Source organism: Equus przewalskii, chromosome 13, assembly GCF_037783145.1.
Source record: "Equus przewalskii isolate Varuska chromosome 13, EquPr2, whole genome shotgun sequence".
Lineage (NCBI taxonomy): Eukaryota > Metazoa > Chordata > Mammalia > Perissodactyla > Equidae > Equus > Equus przewalskii.
The window spans coordinates 35494373-35510083 of record NC_091843.1 but is presented as its reverse complement, the minus strand read 5'-3'; the positions used below and the strand labels follow the sequence as shown (position 1 = coordinate 35510083).

Here is a 15711-nt window from a genome sequence, read left to right as displayed (position 1 = left end):
CAGCGGAGCGCGCGAACTTAACCACTTGGCCACGGGGCCAGCCCCTCTAGTTGATTTTTTATCTAAGTGTTTACTTATTCTTCTGCTAAATCTCTACATTTTAAGTTTTGCCTTTTAAATATTGCACAGTTGCTAAATTCAGTAACGTAATGAAACGAAGTATTATTATCAAAGAGCAAATCCCCAAAGGGGCAGTATCCAATTACATTGGATACATTCTCTTTCTTTGTTACTTTTTATTTTGGTATAATTTCAAACTTATTGGAAAGTTGCAAGAATAGAACAAGGAACTCTTCCTATATATCCTTTACTCAAGTTTACCAATAATGTTCATTTTCTCCCATTTTCTCTTTCTCTCCATAAACAAATAAATGATTTATTTTCTGAACCATTTGGAAATACTTGCATACATCATACCTCTTTTCCCTTAACCTCTTCAGTGAACATTCCCTGACAACAAAGACATTCTCTTATGTAACCAGTGTGCACTTATCAAAATAAGAAATTTAACAAATTTCTGAAGTATTTTTCAAATTTGAATCCTCAAAAGTTTTAAAAGTTGAAATATAATTCATTTGTCCCAGAATTCACTTTTTTTTTTTTTTTTTGAGGAAGATTAGCTTTGAGCTAACATCTGCCATCAATCCTCCTCTTTTTGCCGAGGAAGACTGGCTCTGAGCTAACATCCGTGCCCATCTTCCTCTACTTTATATATGGGATGCCTGCCACAGCATGGCCTGACAAATAGTGCGTAGGTTCGCACCCGGGATCCAAACTGGCGAACTCCCGATTGCCAAAGTGTAACAGGCAAACTTAACCGCTGTGCCACAGGGCTGGCCCCCAGAATTCACTCCAGAAAGTGTACAAATTCAGTGGTTTTTAGTATATTCACAAAGTTGTGCAACCATTACCACTGTCTGTTTTAAAACATTTTCGTCACCCCCAAACAAAACCTTGTATCCATTAACAGTTATTTCTATTCCGCCCTCCCTGCAGCCTCTGGTAATCACTAATCTGCTTTCTGTCTCTAGATTTGCCTAGTCTGGGCATTTTATATAAATGAAATGATACAATATGTGGTTTTTTGTGTCTCACTTCTTTCACCTAGCATATTGTTTTCAAGGTTTCTACATGTTGTATCCTGTATCAGTATTTCATTGGAATAATATTCCATTTTATGGATATGCCACATATTGTAGATTGATTGTCAGCTGATGACATTTGGGTTATTTTCATGTTTTGGCTATTATGAATAATGATGCTATGAACATTTGTGTACAAGTTTTGCATGAATATGTCTTTTCAGTTCTCTTGGGTATATACCTAGGAGTGGAATTGCTAGGTCGTATGATAGCTCTGAGGAACTATTAAGCTGTTTTCTACAGGAGGGGCCCCACTTTACATTCTCACCAGTGATGTATAAGGGTTCCAGTTTCTCTACGTCCTTGCTCACGTTTGTTATGTTTTATTTTTTTCATTACAGCCATCCTAATGGGTGTGAAGTGGTATCTCATTGTGGTTTTGATTTGCGTTTCCCCAGTGAATAATAAAGGAGCATCTTTTTATGTGTTTATCAGCCATTTGTATATCTTTGGAGAAATGTCTGTTCAGATCTTTTTTTCATGTCTTGATTATTTACCTTTTTATTGTTGAATTGTGTTCTTTTAGAAAAAAGTTATATATTCTGGATACTTTATCAGATATATGATTTGCAAATATTTTCTTCCATTCTGTGGGTTGTCTTTTCACTATCTTGATTGTCATTAAAATTTTAAAATTTGGTGAAGCCCAATTTTTGTATTTATTTATTTTTTCTTGCTGTGCTTTTGGTATCCTGTCTAAGAAACCGTTGGGGTTTTTTGTGTGTTTTTTTGAGGAAGATTAGCCCTGAGCTAACTACTGCCAGTCCTCTTATTTTTGCTGAGGAAGCCTGGCCCTGAGCTAACATCCGTGCCCATCTTCCTCTACTTTCTACATGGGACGCCTACCACACCATGGCTTGCCAAGTGGTGCCATGTCCACACCCGGGATCTGAACCAGCGAACCCCAGGCCACTGAGAAGTGGAATGTGTGCACTTAACCGCTGTGCCACCGGGCCGGGCCCGAAACTGTTGTATATTCCAAGGTCATAAAGATTTATGCTTGTTTTCTTCTAAGAGTTTTATAGTTTTAGCTCTTTTTTGTTTTTTAAAGATTGGCACCTGAGCTAACAACTGTTGCCAATCTCTTTTTTTTTTTCCTGCTTTTTCTCCCCTAATCCCCCCAGTACATAGTTGTATATTTTAGTTGTAACATGTGGGACGCCACCTCAGCGTTGCCTGATAAGCGTGCCATGTCCCTGCCCAAGATCTGAACCAGCGAAATCCTGGGCCACCGAAGCGGAGCGTGTGAACTTAATCACTTGGCCATGGGGCTAGCCCCCATAGTTTTAGCTCTTACATTTAGGTCTTTGGTCCCTTTTGAGTTAATTTTTATGTAGAGTGTGAGGTAGAGGTCCAACTTCCTTCTTTCAAATTTGGATGTCCAGTTGTCCCAACACTATTTGTTGAAAAGACTGTTTCTTTCTCCATTGAATTGTCTTGGCACTCTTGTCAAAAATCAATTGAATGTAAATGTGAGGGTTTATTTCTGTTCTAATCCATTGATCTATATGTTTTCTTTTGTTTTGTTTTTGAGGAAGATTAGCTCTAAGCTAACATTCGTCACCAATCCTCCTCTTTTTGCTGAGAAAGATTGGCTCTGAGCTAACATCTGTGCCCATCTTCATCTACTTTAATGTTGGACCCCTGCCGCAGCATGGCTGGATAAGTGGTGTGTAGGTCTGTACCTGGGATCTGAACTGGCGAATCCCGGGCCGCTGAAGCAGAGCATGCGAACTTCAGCTCTACTCCACCAGGCTGGTCCCCATTGATCTATATGTTTTCTTATGCCAGTTCCATACTGTCTTGATTACTGTAGCTTTTTGTAGTAAGTTTTGAAATTGGGACGTGAAAGTCCTCCACCTTTGTTCTTTTTCAAGATTGTTTTGGCTATTCTGGGTTATTGGATATGTTCTTGTTCTCTTGATCTGGTCTTTAGGAGCGGTTTAAGGGGGGTATTTAATATGCTGCAGAATTTATGGCCACACGCAAAAGATCCTCTTCCCCCACCCCGCCATTAATAATATTTCAGCTCTTGAAATTTCTCCTCCTCTTGTATATGCTGAAGGTGGATGAGGGAACTCATGTGATTTAAACCTGTGTTTGCCAGGCTACTAGAAGAACAAGTTGTCATAGTATTATTAGTGTTTGGTTTTTTTCGTGCATCCCCTCTCCGACAAAACTTGAGTATATTTTTGAGAAGACATAAAACTGAAGAGGGAGGAGATGGTTGGTTTGAGTAGTTGTAGTCTGAGTGCATCTGATAAGGACTAGCTTGCAAGAAGAATATGGACTGAAGTTCTTTTTCTAGGATAATAAACAAATGGATAAGTAGAATAAAATATAAGATATAGCAATTAGAGTTTTTGCATCTTGATATCTTCTAACAATTGCGTAAGAGGTGTGAATTCAATATTTATGTAATGTACAATTTGCTTGATACCCAAGCCAGTGTAATCACCTGTGTGATTAAACTGCAGAAACAAATCTTGGATGTCACTGTTCAAATGGTCCCAATTATGTTAAATTACTAGTTATTTTGACCCTAAGAACAGTGAGAGTCTGTACTATATTTTAGTACCTGTTTTTCTTAGGAGTTGACTGACAGGTTAACGAAGGAAAAATTGTGGTTCCTGCCCTTAAAGACATCAGTCTTTTCAGGACCTGAACATTTCAGGGAGCGTGAAAACAAAGTAAATTATTTATTCAAACTGTATTTGCCTTTCTAAACTCCTCTCAGATATTAACAAATTATATTTGAGTGTTTGTGCTAGGCATTGTACACTTTAATTGTATCACCTCATTTAATTTTCTCATGATCTTGTGACACTTCAAGATCCTAAACCCAATGTCTGGATCATTGCCCTGTTAGTTGGATGATCACTATAAAGATTGAATTTTAGGGGCCAGCCTGGTGGTGGTGGCATAGTGGTTAAGTTTACATGCTCTGCTTCAGCAGCCCAAGGTTTGCAGGTTCGGATCCTGGGCATGGATCTAGCACCGCTAGTCAAGCCACGCTGTGGTGGCGTCTTACATAAAATAGAGGAAGATTGGCATAGGTGTTAGTTCAGGGTCAGTCTTCCTCACAAAACAAACCAACAAACAAAAAAGATTTGAATTTTAGATATCTTACTTCAGTAGTTTGATAGGCTTTAAGTGGCAGACTTAAAGGGACAATGATTTAAAATGAAAGGATACGAAATCCATCAGCATCAGATTGTCTTGTGCTCACATTTGAACAAAACCTCAACTGCTTCATTACTTCAAAAACTCTCCAAGCATGTCCTGCTTCAGGGCCTTTGGCATTTGCAGTTCACTATCTCAGGAGCATTCTTCTCTTAGATATCTATATGGCTTCCCTCACTCACTTGTTTGGCAGTCTGCTTCAGAGGCTTTTCAACTGCCTACTGTATGTATGTTCCGTAAACATTTCAGGCTCACCAATTCTAAAACTGAACTCATCATTTCCCACTTCACCCCTATCCTTTTTTCCCCCACCTTTGTAAATTGCATTGCTCTAAAACTAATCACTGTAGTCAGAAACCTTGGAGCTCACGTCTACTATTTCTTTTCACCATGCACATCTAAGTGCTTGAGGCCTGTAGGTTCTTTCTTAACATCTTGTTTGTCCTTTTTGCTGTATCCTCACTGCTTTTACCATAAATCAAACCATCATCTTTCACTTGCACATACTGCAGTAATCTTGGCTCTGTCTACTTCCAAGATTATACCTCTCTAATTTTTCCTCTGCCCTGCTATCAGAGTAAATTCTCTAAAGCCAGTTCAATCGTGTTACTCGTTTGGCAAAAAGTCTTCCCATTCCTTAGATAAAGAATAAATCCAAATTCCCTTGTTTGGCATACAAGGTTATTTAGGATTTGGCTTCTATTTTTCCAACCCTATCCTTGCTGTATCCTACTTTATTTGCTTTTTATGATCCAGCCATACCAAATTGCTGTAGTTCTTTCAACATATCAAGCTATTATATGCCCTGGCATGTTTGCTTCCACTACTTTCACTTCTGAAATCATAATAATAGCTACTAGGGACCAGCCCCATGACTGAGTGGTTAAGTTCGTGTGCTCCACTTCGGCGGCCCAGCGTTTCGTGCGTTTGAATCCTGGGCGCAGACATGGCACCACTCATCAGGCCATGCTGAGGTGGCGTCCCACATGCCACAACTAGAAGGACCCACAACTGAAAACAAATACACAGCTATGTACTGGGGGGCTTTGGGGAGAAAAAGGAAAAATAAAATCTTTAAAAAAAGATAAATAAAATAAAAAATAATGGCTACTGTATGCTCAGTACTTATTGTCCACTGGGCTAAATGCTTATCTATACATTCTCAAGTAAACTTTACAACTACTATATGAAGAAAGTGATATTATTCCCAATTTATAGATGAGGAAACTGAAACTTAAAGCCATTATGTAATGTACCTAAAGTCATACATCTAGTAATGATAGAGCCAGGATTTGGATCCAGGTTTCTTGGACTCTAAAGCCCATGTTTGTAACTACTCTACACTGTTGCTGTCAGTGTTGCCCCTCTTCCCAGTCCTGTTGGATACCTTCTTGTTCCAGAGTCATCATCTCTAACTGATTTCCTTCATTACTACCCCAATTGGAATTGACCATTCCTTCCTCTGTGTTCCCATGTTGTCTGTATTTATCTATTGTAGCATCTGTAATATTTTGTTGCATTTATTTGATTTTTTTTGTCTTAATGAGCAGGAATCATGTCTTACTTATTTTTGTTTTCCCAGTATATAATAGAATGTCTGGCACGTAGTAGATGCTTAATAAATGTTGAATATTTGAATGTGTATATAGTGCTTAATATGCTCAGGTGACTTTTTAGCCTAAGAAAAGTATAATGGATTCTATATTATTTTTGTGGAGTAGAGAGTAGGAGTATAGGAAGACAAGGTCCTTAGGTAAATTGACCTTAATAATAGTAGTAGTGATAATATTAACAGTAGTAATAACAACTAATATTTATTGAGCAATTACCACGTGTTAAGCACTATTGTGTAGTTCTACATATATTATCTTGCTTAATCATCAATAACTTTGTGATATAGTTACGACTATCTTTATTTTGTAGCTGAGGAAAATGAGACTACGAGAGGTAAAAACAATTTAGCTAAGATCGCACTGAGTGGTAGGCTGGTATTCTGAGTCCTTGCTTTCAGTCGTTATGCTCTCCTCTCCTTACTGGTATTAACTGGAGGTTTAGGGGTGTATGAGGCTCTTTTTAACTTACTAAAATTGAATATTCCTTTGGAGTATTCAGTTTATTTTCTATTTAGAATAGTAAGCAGAAGCCAAGACTTCTTTCTACCCTCAGTCTTACCCATTTATTATGATAAGGGAAATATAGAGTAAAATTTCTTCTTTCAGCATTCAGCTTTTCTTGGCCTCAGTTGCCAGACACTTCATTCCTTGTGACTTTTCCAGTGAGTATGTGAGCAGTCTTTTTTAAAAACCTGTTATGGGGACTGGCCCCGTGGCCGAGTGGTTAAGTTCACGTGCTCCGCTGCAGGCGGCCCAGTGTTTCGTTGGTTCGAATCCTGGGTGCAGACATGGCACTGCTCATCAAACCACACTGAGGCAGCATCCCACATGCCACAACTAGAAGGACTCACAACGAAGAATATACAACTATGTTCCGGGGGGACTTTGGGGAGAAAAAGGAAAAAAATAAAAAATCTTAAAAAAAAACCAAAACCTGTTGTGGCACAAATTTTGTTCTATGTGTGCTGGTTAGAAATAATATAGATGTAGCTGCCAGAAATACAACATGAAAGCATGATTTGTCCATCTCTTTAAGAATTCTGGCAGAGAGGAGCTAGTGGGCTTGATAATCTATTACGTTTAATTTGAAATTTAAAGAGGTTTTTTCCTGACATTACTATTGTTGTTAAACTGCGACACTGCGATACTTGTAGAGTCTCTGCTTACTTCGTTGCTTAGTATTTGTTTTAGTTATCCTCCATTGTTTAGAGATTCATTTAATGCAGTTTGGTGTGGTGAAAAGGGTGTGTGAGCTTTGGAGTCTGAAATACGTGGCTTCAGATCCCTGTATAGTTCTGTGATCTTGGACAAGTCACTTACCTTTTCTGAGTTTCAGTTACTTAAAATGGAGATCAGTTAATCTACTTCACTGAGTAGTTAAGATGATTGAACAGAATAATATATGGAATATGCTGATACATATGAGACATTTTATTAATGGTGGCCTATTTTTTTAAAGCAGTTAATGGTAGCTATTATTAAAAAAAGACCTTCCTTTCTCTCATTTTTAATTAGAGACTTCAAAAAAGTAATAGTCTATATTAAAACTACAGTTTAGAAATGAAGTTTTTGTAGTTGAGCAAAGTGGAGTTAATTTTCTCCAGTTTTAAGTTGGAATTAGGAAAAGTATGATGGTTCTCTCTTGTGCTGTGTAAAGCTGAAATCAGCTTCAGAAATTTCAAGATAGCATTTATGGTATTTTTGTGTTTTTTTTGTTTTTTCGGTAGGGAAGATTAGCCCTGAGCTAACATCTGTGCCATTCTTCCTCTATTTTGAATGTGGGTCACCACCTCAGCATGGCTGATGAGTGATGTAGGTCTGCGCCCAGGATCCAAACCCATGAACCCTAGCTGCCAAAGCAGAGTGTGCTGAACTCAACTATTACACTGCAGGGCTGGCCCCCCATTTATGTTTTTTGAGAAGAGGATTGTGGGTCCAAAATTGGGAATACAGTTTTCCTTGTAGAAAAAAATTTAAAAAGTTTTTATGTTAAGGAATAAAGCCTTTTCATTCCACTGTTTCAAGATATTGTTGCTGATTATATTGGGCCTTACAGTATCAGCAAAACTCATTCCTAAATTTATCATTATTAGCTTCTGAATTATAACTGTGTTACTTTCTCCCTTTGAGTGGATCTTGGGGCCTATCTGTGTTGGATGCTACTGTTGAAACTTTTGGAATACTGTGTTTTTTGCAAAAAGGAATTGCTGTGTCCTTCACTAATTATCTCTTGGAACACTGACCCATCCTTTTTTGCTGCTCCAAGTCGAAATCAATAGTAAGCCATCTGCATTCTAAAATTGGTGTAAGTGCCAATTCGGACTTCAAGTGGTGGATAGGCTTACGTTGGGTGAGGAAAGGTAAGATATGTCGGTCTATCCAAATATAAACTAAATAAGAGAAAAGAAGAAAAAAAGCAAGTATATTTTTTTAAATGTATATTTTAGATGTTTATTTAGCTTCTTGTCTTTAGTTATCAAATCTGAAGTTCTTAAGGGAGCCTCATGTTTGAAGGTTTGTGAAAAGAGGTAGTGTAAAATAAAGATTTAGCCTTCCTTTGAGTTTTTTCACAGCTCCAGTTGGAATTCATGTGAGTGATGATTATTCTTAAAGATTACCAGAAGCAAAATTTCTAGCTACTATTATTTTAGTCCCTAACTCAAAATACAAATTTATTTAACATGTTCAAAATAAAAATTTTGTAACTCATTTATCTTTTAAAAGTCATTCTATGTAAAATAATGTATTTCTGATTTATATTTGAGAGCTTGGTTGTGGTATTTATTTGTTTGTTGCTTGATATAACCACATGACTAGAGAATAATAAGAATATATAGTGTACATGTTTTATGATAGAATGTTCTTTTTTAGTAACCTATTTTCTCTAACTAGCAATTGCTATTTCCAGAAATATAGCCTTAGAAAAGGTAACAATTGGTTATTTACAAATGTATAAGTGAGATTTTATTTTACTATTATAACATTTAAAACATATTAGTAGTATTGAAAAATTTTTTTTTAAGATTGGCCCTTAGCCAACATCTGTTGCCAATCTTTTTTTCTTTTTCTTCTTCTCCCGAAAGCCCCTCATTACATAATTGTATATTCTAGTTGTAGGTCCTTCTAGTTCTTCTCTCTGTGTCGCTGCCTCAGCATGGCTTGATGTATGGTGCTAGGTCTGCACCCAGGATCTGAACCGGTGAAACCCTGGTCCGCTGAAGCAGAGCACGTGAACCTAACTATTTGGCCACGGGGCCAGCCCCAGTAGTGAAAGTTTTAATTATAGCACTGCTTGCTTACACTTGCTAGAAATTGTTATTGTAGTGGAAGCAAGTTTTGGCCAAATCATAGCTGGGTTGATAGATGATTTTTCTAACTAGATTTTGGCCAGGGTGACTTAGTTGTTTTGGGTGATAATAGCTGAGTCTGTTGTCAATTTCCGTAGTAACTGTTGCCATCCAGTGGTTCATTTCTGAAATATCAAATGGATTTAAAATGGGACAAAATGCTTGTTCTCATTTTCCTCCCCCTTTTTGCTTAAATTCTAGTTAAGGCTGAAAACCACACTCGTTCTTTTAAAATAAGGGAGGGAAAAAAAGACTTGAGAAGGATGACAAAAAGTATTTGCCTTCAGCATTTTAGAAGAGGTTACCTATTAGAGAACAATAGGTAGTTTTTTGTGGGCCAGATTCTGTCTCATCCTTTTCCCTCCCACTTTTTATTTTTGTACCTAATCAGAGGTAGAAAAAAAATCTGCAATGTTTAAGACTTGAAAAAACTTTCTTGCCATTGGCAAAAACAGTACCACTATTGGTGGATATTTTGTTTGCTGCTGAATGTAGCTGCAGGATAGTGATAGACTATGTAACTGTATCGTTAGGCAATAAGGAAATTTCTGTGATCCTTTAGCTGTATGTAAGAAACTATGAGGATTTTAAAGTCATTTGCATGATGAAGACTAATTTAATTAGATTATCTTGCACTTATCCATTATACCATTATAGACTTTTTTGTACTATATCACCAAGCCCTTTACATTAAATGTACAGAATTGGTTTTATTTAATATTTCCATGTAGCTATACATGGTTTCCATCTTGTCTGGCCATATATATTTTGAGGTAATGCTGTTCTGAATTGCAAGAGTATATGTTTCAGCAGGTTTATCAGGTAAAATATTTATGAACTGCCAAAAGCAATTCCCCAAGTATTCCCAAAGTAATAGGCATGACTGGATATTTTGTCCTTTTATTGATTCTACATTGAGACAGGCTTTTAAAAATTTTAGAGAGGGTAGGACAAAGGAAATATTAGAATTGAGTGCTTTTTGGCACATCTGATTGACACAGATGTATTCAAATCATTTATGTATGTAGTTATGTATCACTAAAACTCATCCTGGGAACTTAAGATTTTTCCCACAAGTGTTGTGGATATTTAAAATTTGATCTTCTGGGCCAGAACTTAAATAGAAAATGCCTAAAACTACATGGAAAAGTCAAGTGAATCCCACAAGAAAAAAAATTTTGTAACTATGTGAGGTGATGGATGTTAACTAAGCTTATTGTGGTAATCGTTTCACAATACATACATATATGAAATCATGTTGTGCACCTTAAACTTATACAGCATTATAGGTCAGTTATATCTCAGTAAAACTGGAAAAAGTAAAATGAAAAAAAAGAAAATTCAAGTGAATGCTGGTAAAAATGCAGTATCATTCTTTCAGTTTGAAAAAGCATAGAAGATAGACACTGTGGTGAGGAACAGAACAAAAGAGTTGTAGTTACATAGAATTGTATTCTAAAGATTACATTTATGTAATGTTTATTTTCAAAATGCTTTTACTTTATCATTTCATCAGCACTATAAGGTAGGTGGGGGAGCTGTTGTCTTTGCTGAGGAAGAAATGGAGTGTCAGAAAGGTTGAGTGATATGCCTGCAGTCACACATATGCCTGGCGGAACTGGCACTTGAACCTAATTCTTCTGCTCTCTGGTGCAGTATTCTTTCTATTACGCTTTGTTGCCTGATTGAAACTCCAACTTACATGCATTCTAAGATGTAGGAGAATTAAGCTCAGTAAATTGTCTTGTGAACTGTAATTTTCAAAGAGTTTATAAGCACTCTGAAGGCAAAGGGCACATCTCTATTTTGTGTTTTCCTTTTGAGCTTGATTCTTCCCAAGCACTTGGGAACGTGCTGTCTTGTGTACGTGACACTAACAATACTGACACCCAGGATGACATTACTACTGGTTCTCTTCCCGGTGGTGGTGACCAGGTAGAGAGTGAGCAGTGTCATCTTTTACATGGTCTTACTCAAATCTATCCCTGGTTGTTCTTTCTAGCTGAAAGCCATAGTTGTACTCTAGGTACCTTATGGTTTTTTAAAAATTGAGATATAATTCACAAACCACAAAATTTAGCTTTTTTTTTTTGAGGAAGACTGGCCCTGAGCTCACATCCGTGCCCATCTTCTTCTGTTTTATATGTGGGACACCTACCACAGCATGGCATGCCAAACGGTGCCATGTCTGCACCTGGGATCAGAACTGGCGAACCCCAGGCCGCCAAATGGAACGTGCACACTTAAGTGCTGTGCCACCGGGCCAGCCCCAAATTTAGCATTTTAAAGTGCATGGTTCAGTGGTTTTAGTACAGTCATCCCTTGGCATCCACAGGGGGATTGGTTCCAAGACCCACACAGATCCCAAAATCCCCAGATGCTCAAGTCCCTTATATAAAATGGTGTAGTATTTGCATGTAACCTACGTGCATCTTCCTGTGTACTTTAAATCATCTCTAGGTTACTTATAATACCTAATACAATGTAAATGCTATGTAAATAGTTGTTTACTGTATTGTTTAGGGAATAATGACAAGAAAAAAAAGTCTGTACAAGTTCCATACAGATATAACCATCATAGGCCTTTTGGTCCATGGTTGGTTGAATCTCTGGATACAGAAGGCTGACTGTATATTCACAAGATTGCGCAGCAGTCACCGCTATCTAATTCCAGATGTTTTCGTCATTCCAAAAAAACACTTCAGACTCATTAGCAGTCACTCCCATTTCTCCTTCCCTGACTCTTCAGGCAACTACTAATCTGCTTTCTGTCTCTATGGATTTGCCTGTGCTGGACCTTTGATATAATGGAATCATGCAATATGTGACTTTTTGTGTCTGGTTTATTTCATTAAGCATAATGTTTTCAAAGCTTATCTATGGTATAGCATGTGTCAGTACTTATTCCTTTTTATGGCTGAATAATATTCCATTGTATGGGTATACCACATTTTGTTTAACCATTTACCAGTCGATGAACATTGGGTTGTTTCCACTTTTTCTCTATTATGCATACTGAAGCTATGAACTTCTATGTACAAATTTTTGTATGAACATGTATATTTTTAATCCTCTTAGGTATATACATAGAAGTGGAATTGCTGGGTCATATGGTAATTCTATGTTTAATTTTTGAAGACCTGCCAAACTATTTCCCACATGGCTGCATCATTTATATTCCCACCAGCAATGTATGAAGGACCTTACGTTTCTTTTGAGAGTGGACTATTCATAACTTTCCAAATGCATCTTTGAGCCAATTTTTTATTTCATTCCCTTCCACCTCCACCCCCATGTCTGACCACCTATCGAAATTCTGTGCTTCCTTCAAAGCCCAGCTCAAATGCTGCTACTTGTGCACAGTCTTCTTGGATTTCTGGAGCTGGAAGTGACTTCTCTCTAGTGCATATAGTTGTACCATTTATTTTTCTTTGAGGCCATTTGTGATAGTTGTTGGAGTCTTTGACTTATTTCTTTTACCACATTTTTGTACTCTCATGGTGCTTCATATAAAATAGGACTTCAGTAAATATTGGAGAAATGAATGGGAGAGAACTGGAAATCCTTAACTTGGATTTTTAAAATGTTACATGATGCATATAATCTGTATTTGTCTCCATGATATGTGTAATACCACATTAAACCAATGCTTTTTACAAAGTAGAAATGTTAACATCTAAACACCATCTTTAATTAAAAATTCCAGAATTTAGAACGATAGTTTTATCTATCCCCACAATTGGCAGGTAAATATATCTGCAAATACCTAATAATTTCTTGGGCTTGCAACAAGCTCTTTCTTGTACAAGCAATTACTTTTCAATATCATTTGACAACTAGTAGTCTACATTTATCTATTGGCATGGATCTAGAATGGCATCTTTGTAGTTACGTATCAAAGAAGCTGTGTTGCAACATAGTACATTGCTCAGTGTTATTAGATTTGAAGTTAAGATTTATTTTGTAAAATTATATCACTAGGTAATAAAATATATCCAAGTCATTTTAACTTTCCTGTCTTTATTAGGATATGTTTATTTGGTGTCCGTTGTGAAAACTGATGACTAACTAGCCAAATACGCCAAATAATGTAGTCCAAATTCTGTGGTCCTTTGTTTATAAATTTGTGAGATAGTATTGTCTAGTTGTTAAGAGCACAGACTCTGTAGCTATATGGCCTGGATTTGAAACCTGGCTTTGCCATTTATTAGCTGTGTGACCTTGGATATGTATATAACCTTTCTGTTGCTGTTTTTCTATCTGTTTACAAATATGTTAACTTTCCTGGTTATATATATTTACATAATATAGACATATATAAGTACATAAATTTGTACTCCTGATTATATACGTGAGTACTCAAGTTCGTGTTTACTTACATAAACATATATTTTTAACAAAATAAAGACCATACTGTTTTGAATCTTGCGGTTTTCACTTAATTTTATGAATGCTTTCTCATGCCATTAAATATACTTCAAAAACATTATGTTTAATGACTGCATAGTAGTTCATCCTGTGAATGTACAAAATGTATTTATCAAATTCCCTATTATAGGTTTTTCCTCTTTATTTTTGGAATTTTAATTAATGCTGCACGTTTTTGTCTGGCTTTCAGATAATTTTTTAAGGATACTTTCCTTAAAATGGAATTACTAGGTCAAAGGGCACGAGCTTTTTAAAGTATTTTGATACACATTTCCAAATTCCTTCCCAGAAAGGTTGTGCATATTTTATTTAAGAAAATTTATTTAGAATTAACTTCTTTGAAATTAGAGGGTTACATGTTTATTTTCATAAGTTGATTTTGCTTATACCATTCATTCATTTCAACAAATATGTGTTGAATACCTACTATGTATGAGGTATTCTTAGGCCCATAGGATAGAGCAGTGAAAAAATAGGGATGGTTCCTAATCTCATGGAACTTTCTTGTCTGTAGAACTCCAGATATTTGGCAGTGGATTAAATCTTACTTTCTTTTGTTTAAGAGTCAGAATTGAATAAGTTGATTAGAAGAGAGAGAAAACTGTGCCTTAATGACCTATCTGTGTGTCTTTTTACTATCTAGTCCTATATACATCTTTCTAGGGACTGTGTTTATGTACTTGTTTCATTAAAAAAATGCTGCTTTTCAGGCTCTGTGCTAGATATAAAAAATAAAGTGCTCTCCAGGAAACTTGAATCTGGTGTGGTGGTCTGGGTTGTACCTGTAGTCATGTCTAAAGATAAGCAGATAGTTGGGAGGCTGCCTCAAAGTCCCTTGTTTCTACAACAGTTTATCTGATTATATACTTAAATTCCAAATCAGAAATCATATTACCTTAAATTGCAGTTATTCTAACAATATTGAGATCAGTTTCATGGATATTGCATCTTTAATTTGTAAACAGGTTGAATCATTTATTTTGGACCAAGAAGATCTGGATAACCCAGTGCTTAAAACAACATCAGAGATATTCTTATCAAGTACTGCAGAAGGAGCAGACTTACGCACTGTGGATCCAGAGACACAGGCACGGCTAGAAGCATTGCTAGAAGCAGCAGGTACTTTATTTTTTGTTTTCTCTTTTTCGTCTCTTTAAAAGTCTAGATCTCTTTACAAAGTTATATAAGATCACCCCAAAATTCTTTACAAAGTTATATAAGATCACCCCAAAATTATATAGCATTATGTGAAAATTAAAATTTCTGTATAATTTATTATATTTTTTTCCTGAAGAAAATGTTCACATTTTATATTTAAAAAATTCTTGATTGAAAGGTTTTTGTGTGTGTGTAAGTGAGGAAGATTGTTGCTGAGCTAACATCTGTGCCAATCTTCCTCCATTTTACATGGGATCCCACCACAGTGTGGCTTGATGAGTGGTGCTAGGTCCGACCCCATTATCAGAACCTGTGAATCCCAGGCTGCTGAGGTGGAGCAGGTGAACTTAACCACCATGCCACTGGGCCAGCTCCTTGGTTGAAAGTTTTTAATGAGTGATTTCTGTGCTCAACAATAACATTTTTAAGATATTAGATAATCAGCTAGCTATCAAGGAAAACTTATCTATTACCGCTTACATTATAAAATAAAAATGTGGGAGGTAAATTTAGTTCATCAAATTATGAATCTTTTGTCCTAACTGATTTAGGGAACTCTGCATATGATTACTTACTTATTCACTTTAGTCTATGTGTAACTTAATTATAGATTGCTATTTTTCACTTAGAAGACAGTTAAATGAAAATTGAACACAAAATTGGACCAGAATATACCAAGCCATGTCAACTTCTTGTTCTGAAGTAGCAAAAAAGAAAAATCTGTGATAAACTTTCTCAAAATAATGTATACTTATCACTATTTTATATTATACAACCTGCTTGTTATTTGCTATGCAAAGTTTCCATTACACTATAATGAAAACCTTTTATCTCCTAAAA

At 36.3% G+C, this 15711-nt stretch overlaps 1 protein-coding gene across 19 annotated transcripts in view; it reads left to right on the top strand.

Annotated features, from left to right (window-relative positions):
• The window catches only part of ANKHD1 (ankyrin repeat and KH domain containing 1), a 127883-nt gene that overhangs the window by 11853 nt on the left and 100319 nt on the right, over positions 1-15711 (top strand). For all 19 annotated transcript variants that reach the window (XM_070570644.1, XM_070570643.1, XM_070570637.1 and 16 more), the window contains exon 2: positions 14679-14832. In XM_070570644.1, the coding sequence (XP_070426745.1) occupies positions 14679-14832 (154 nt within the window). The remainder of the gene's footprint in view (positions 1-14678; positions 14833-15711) is intronic.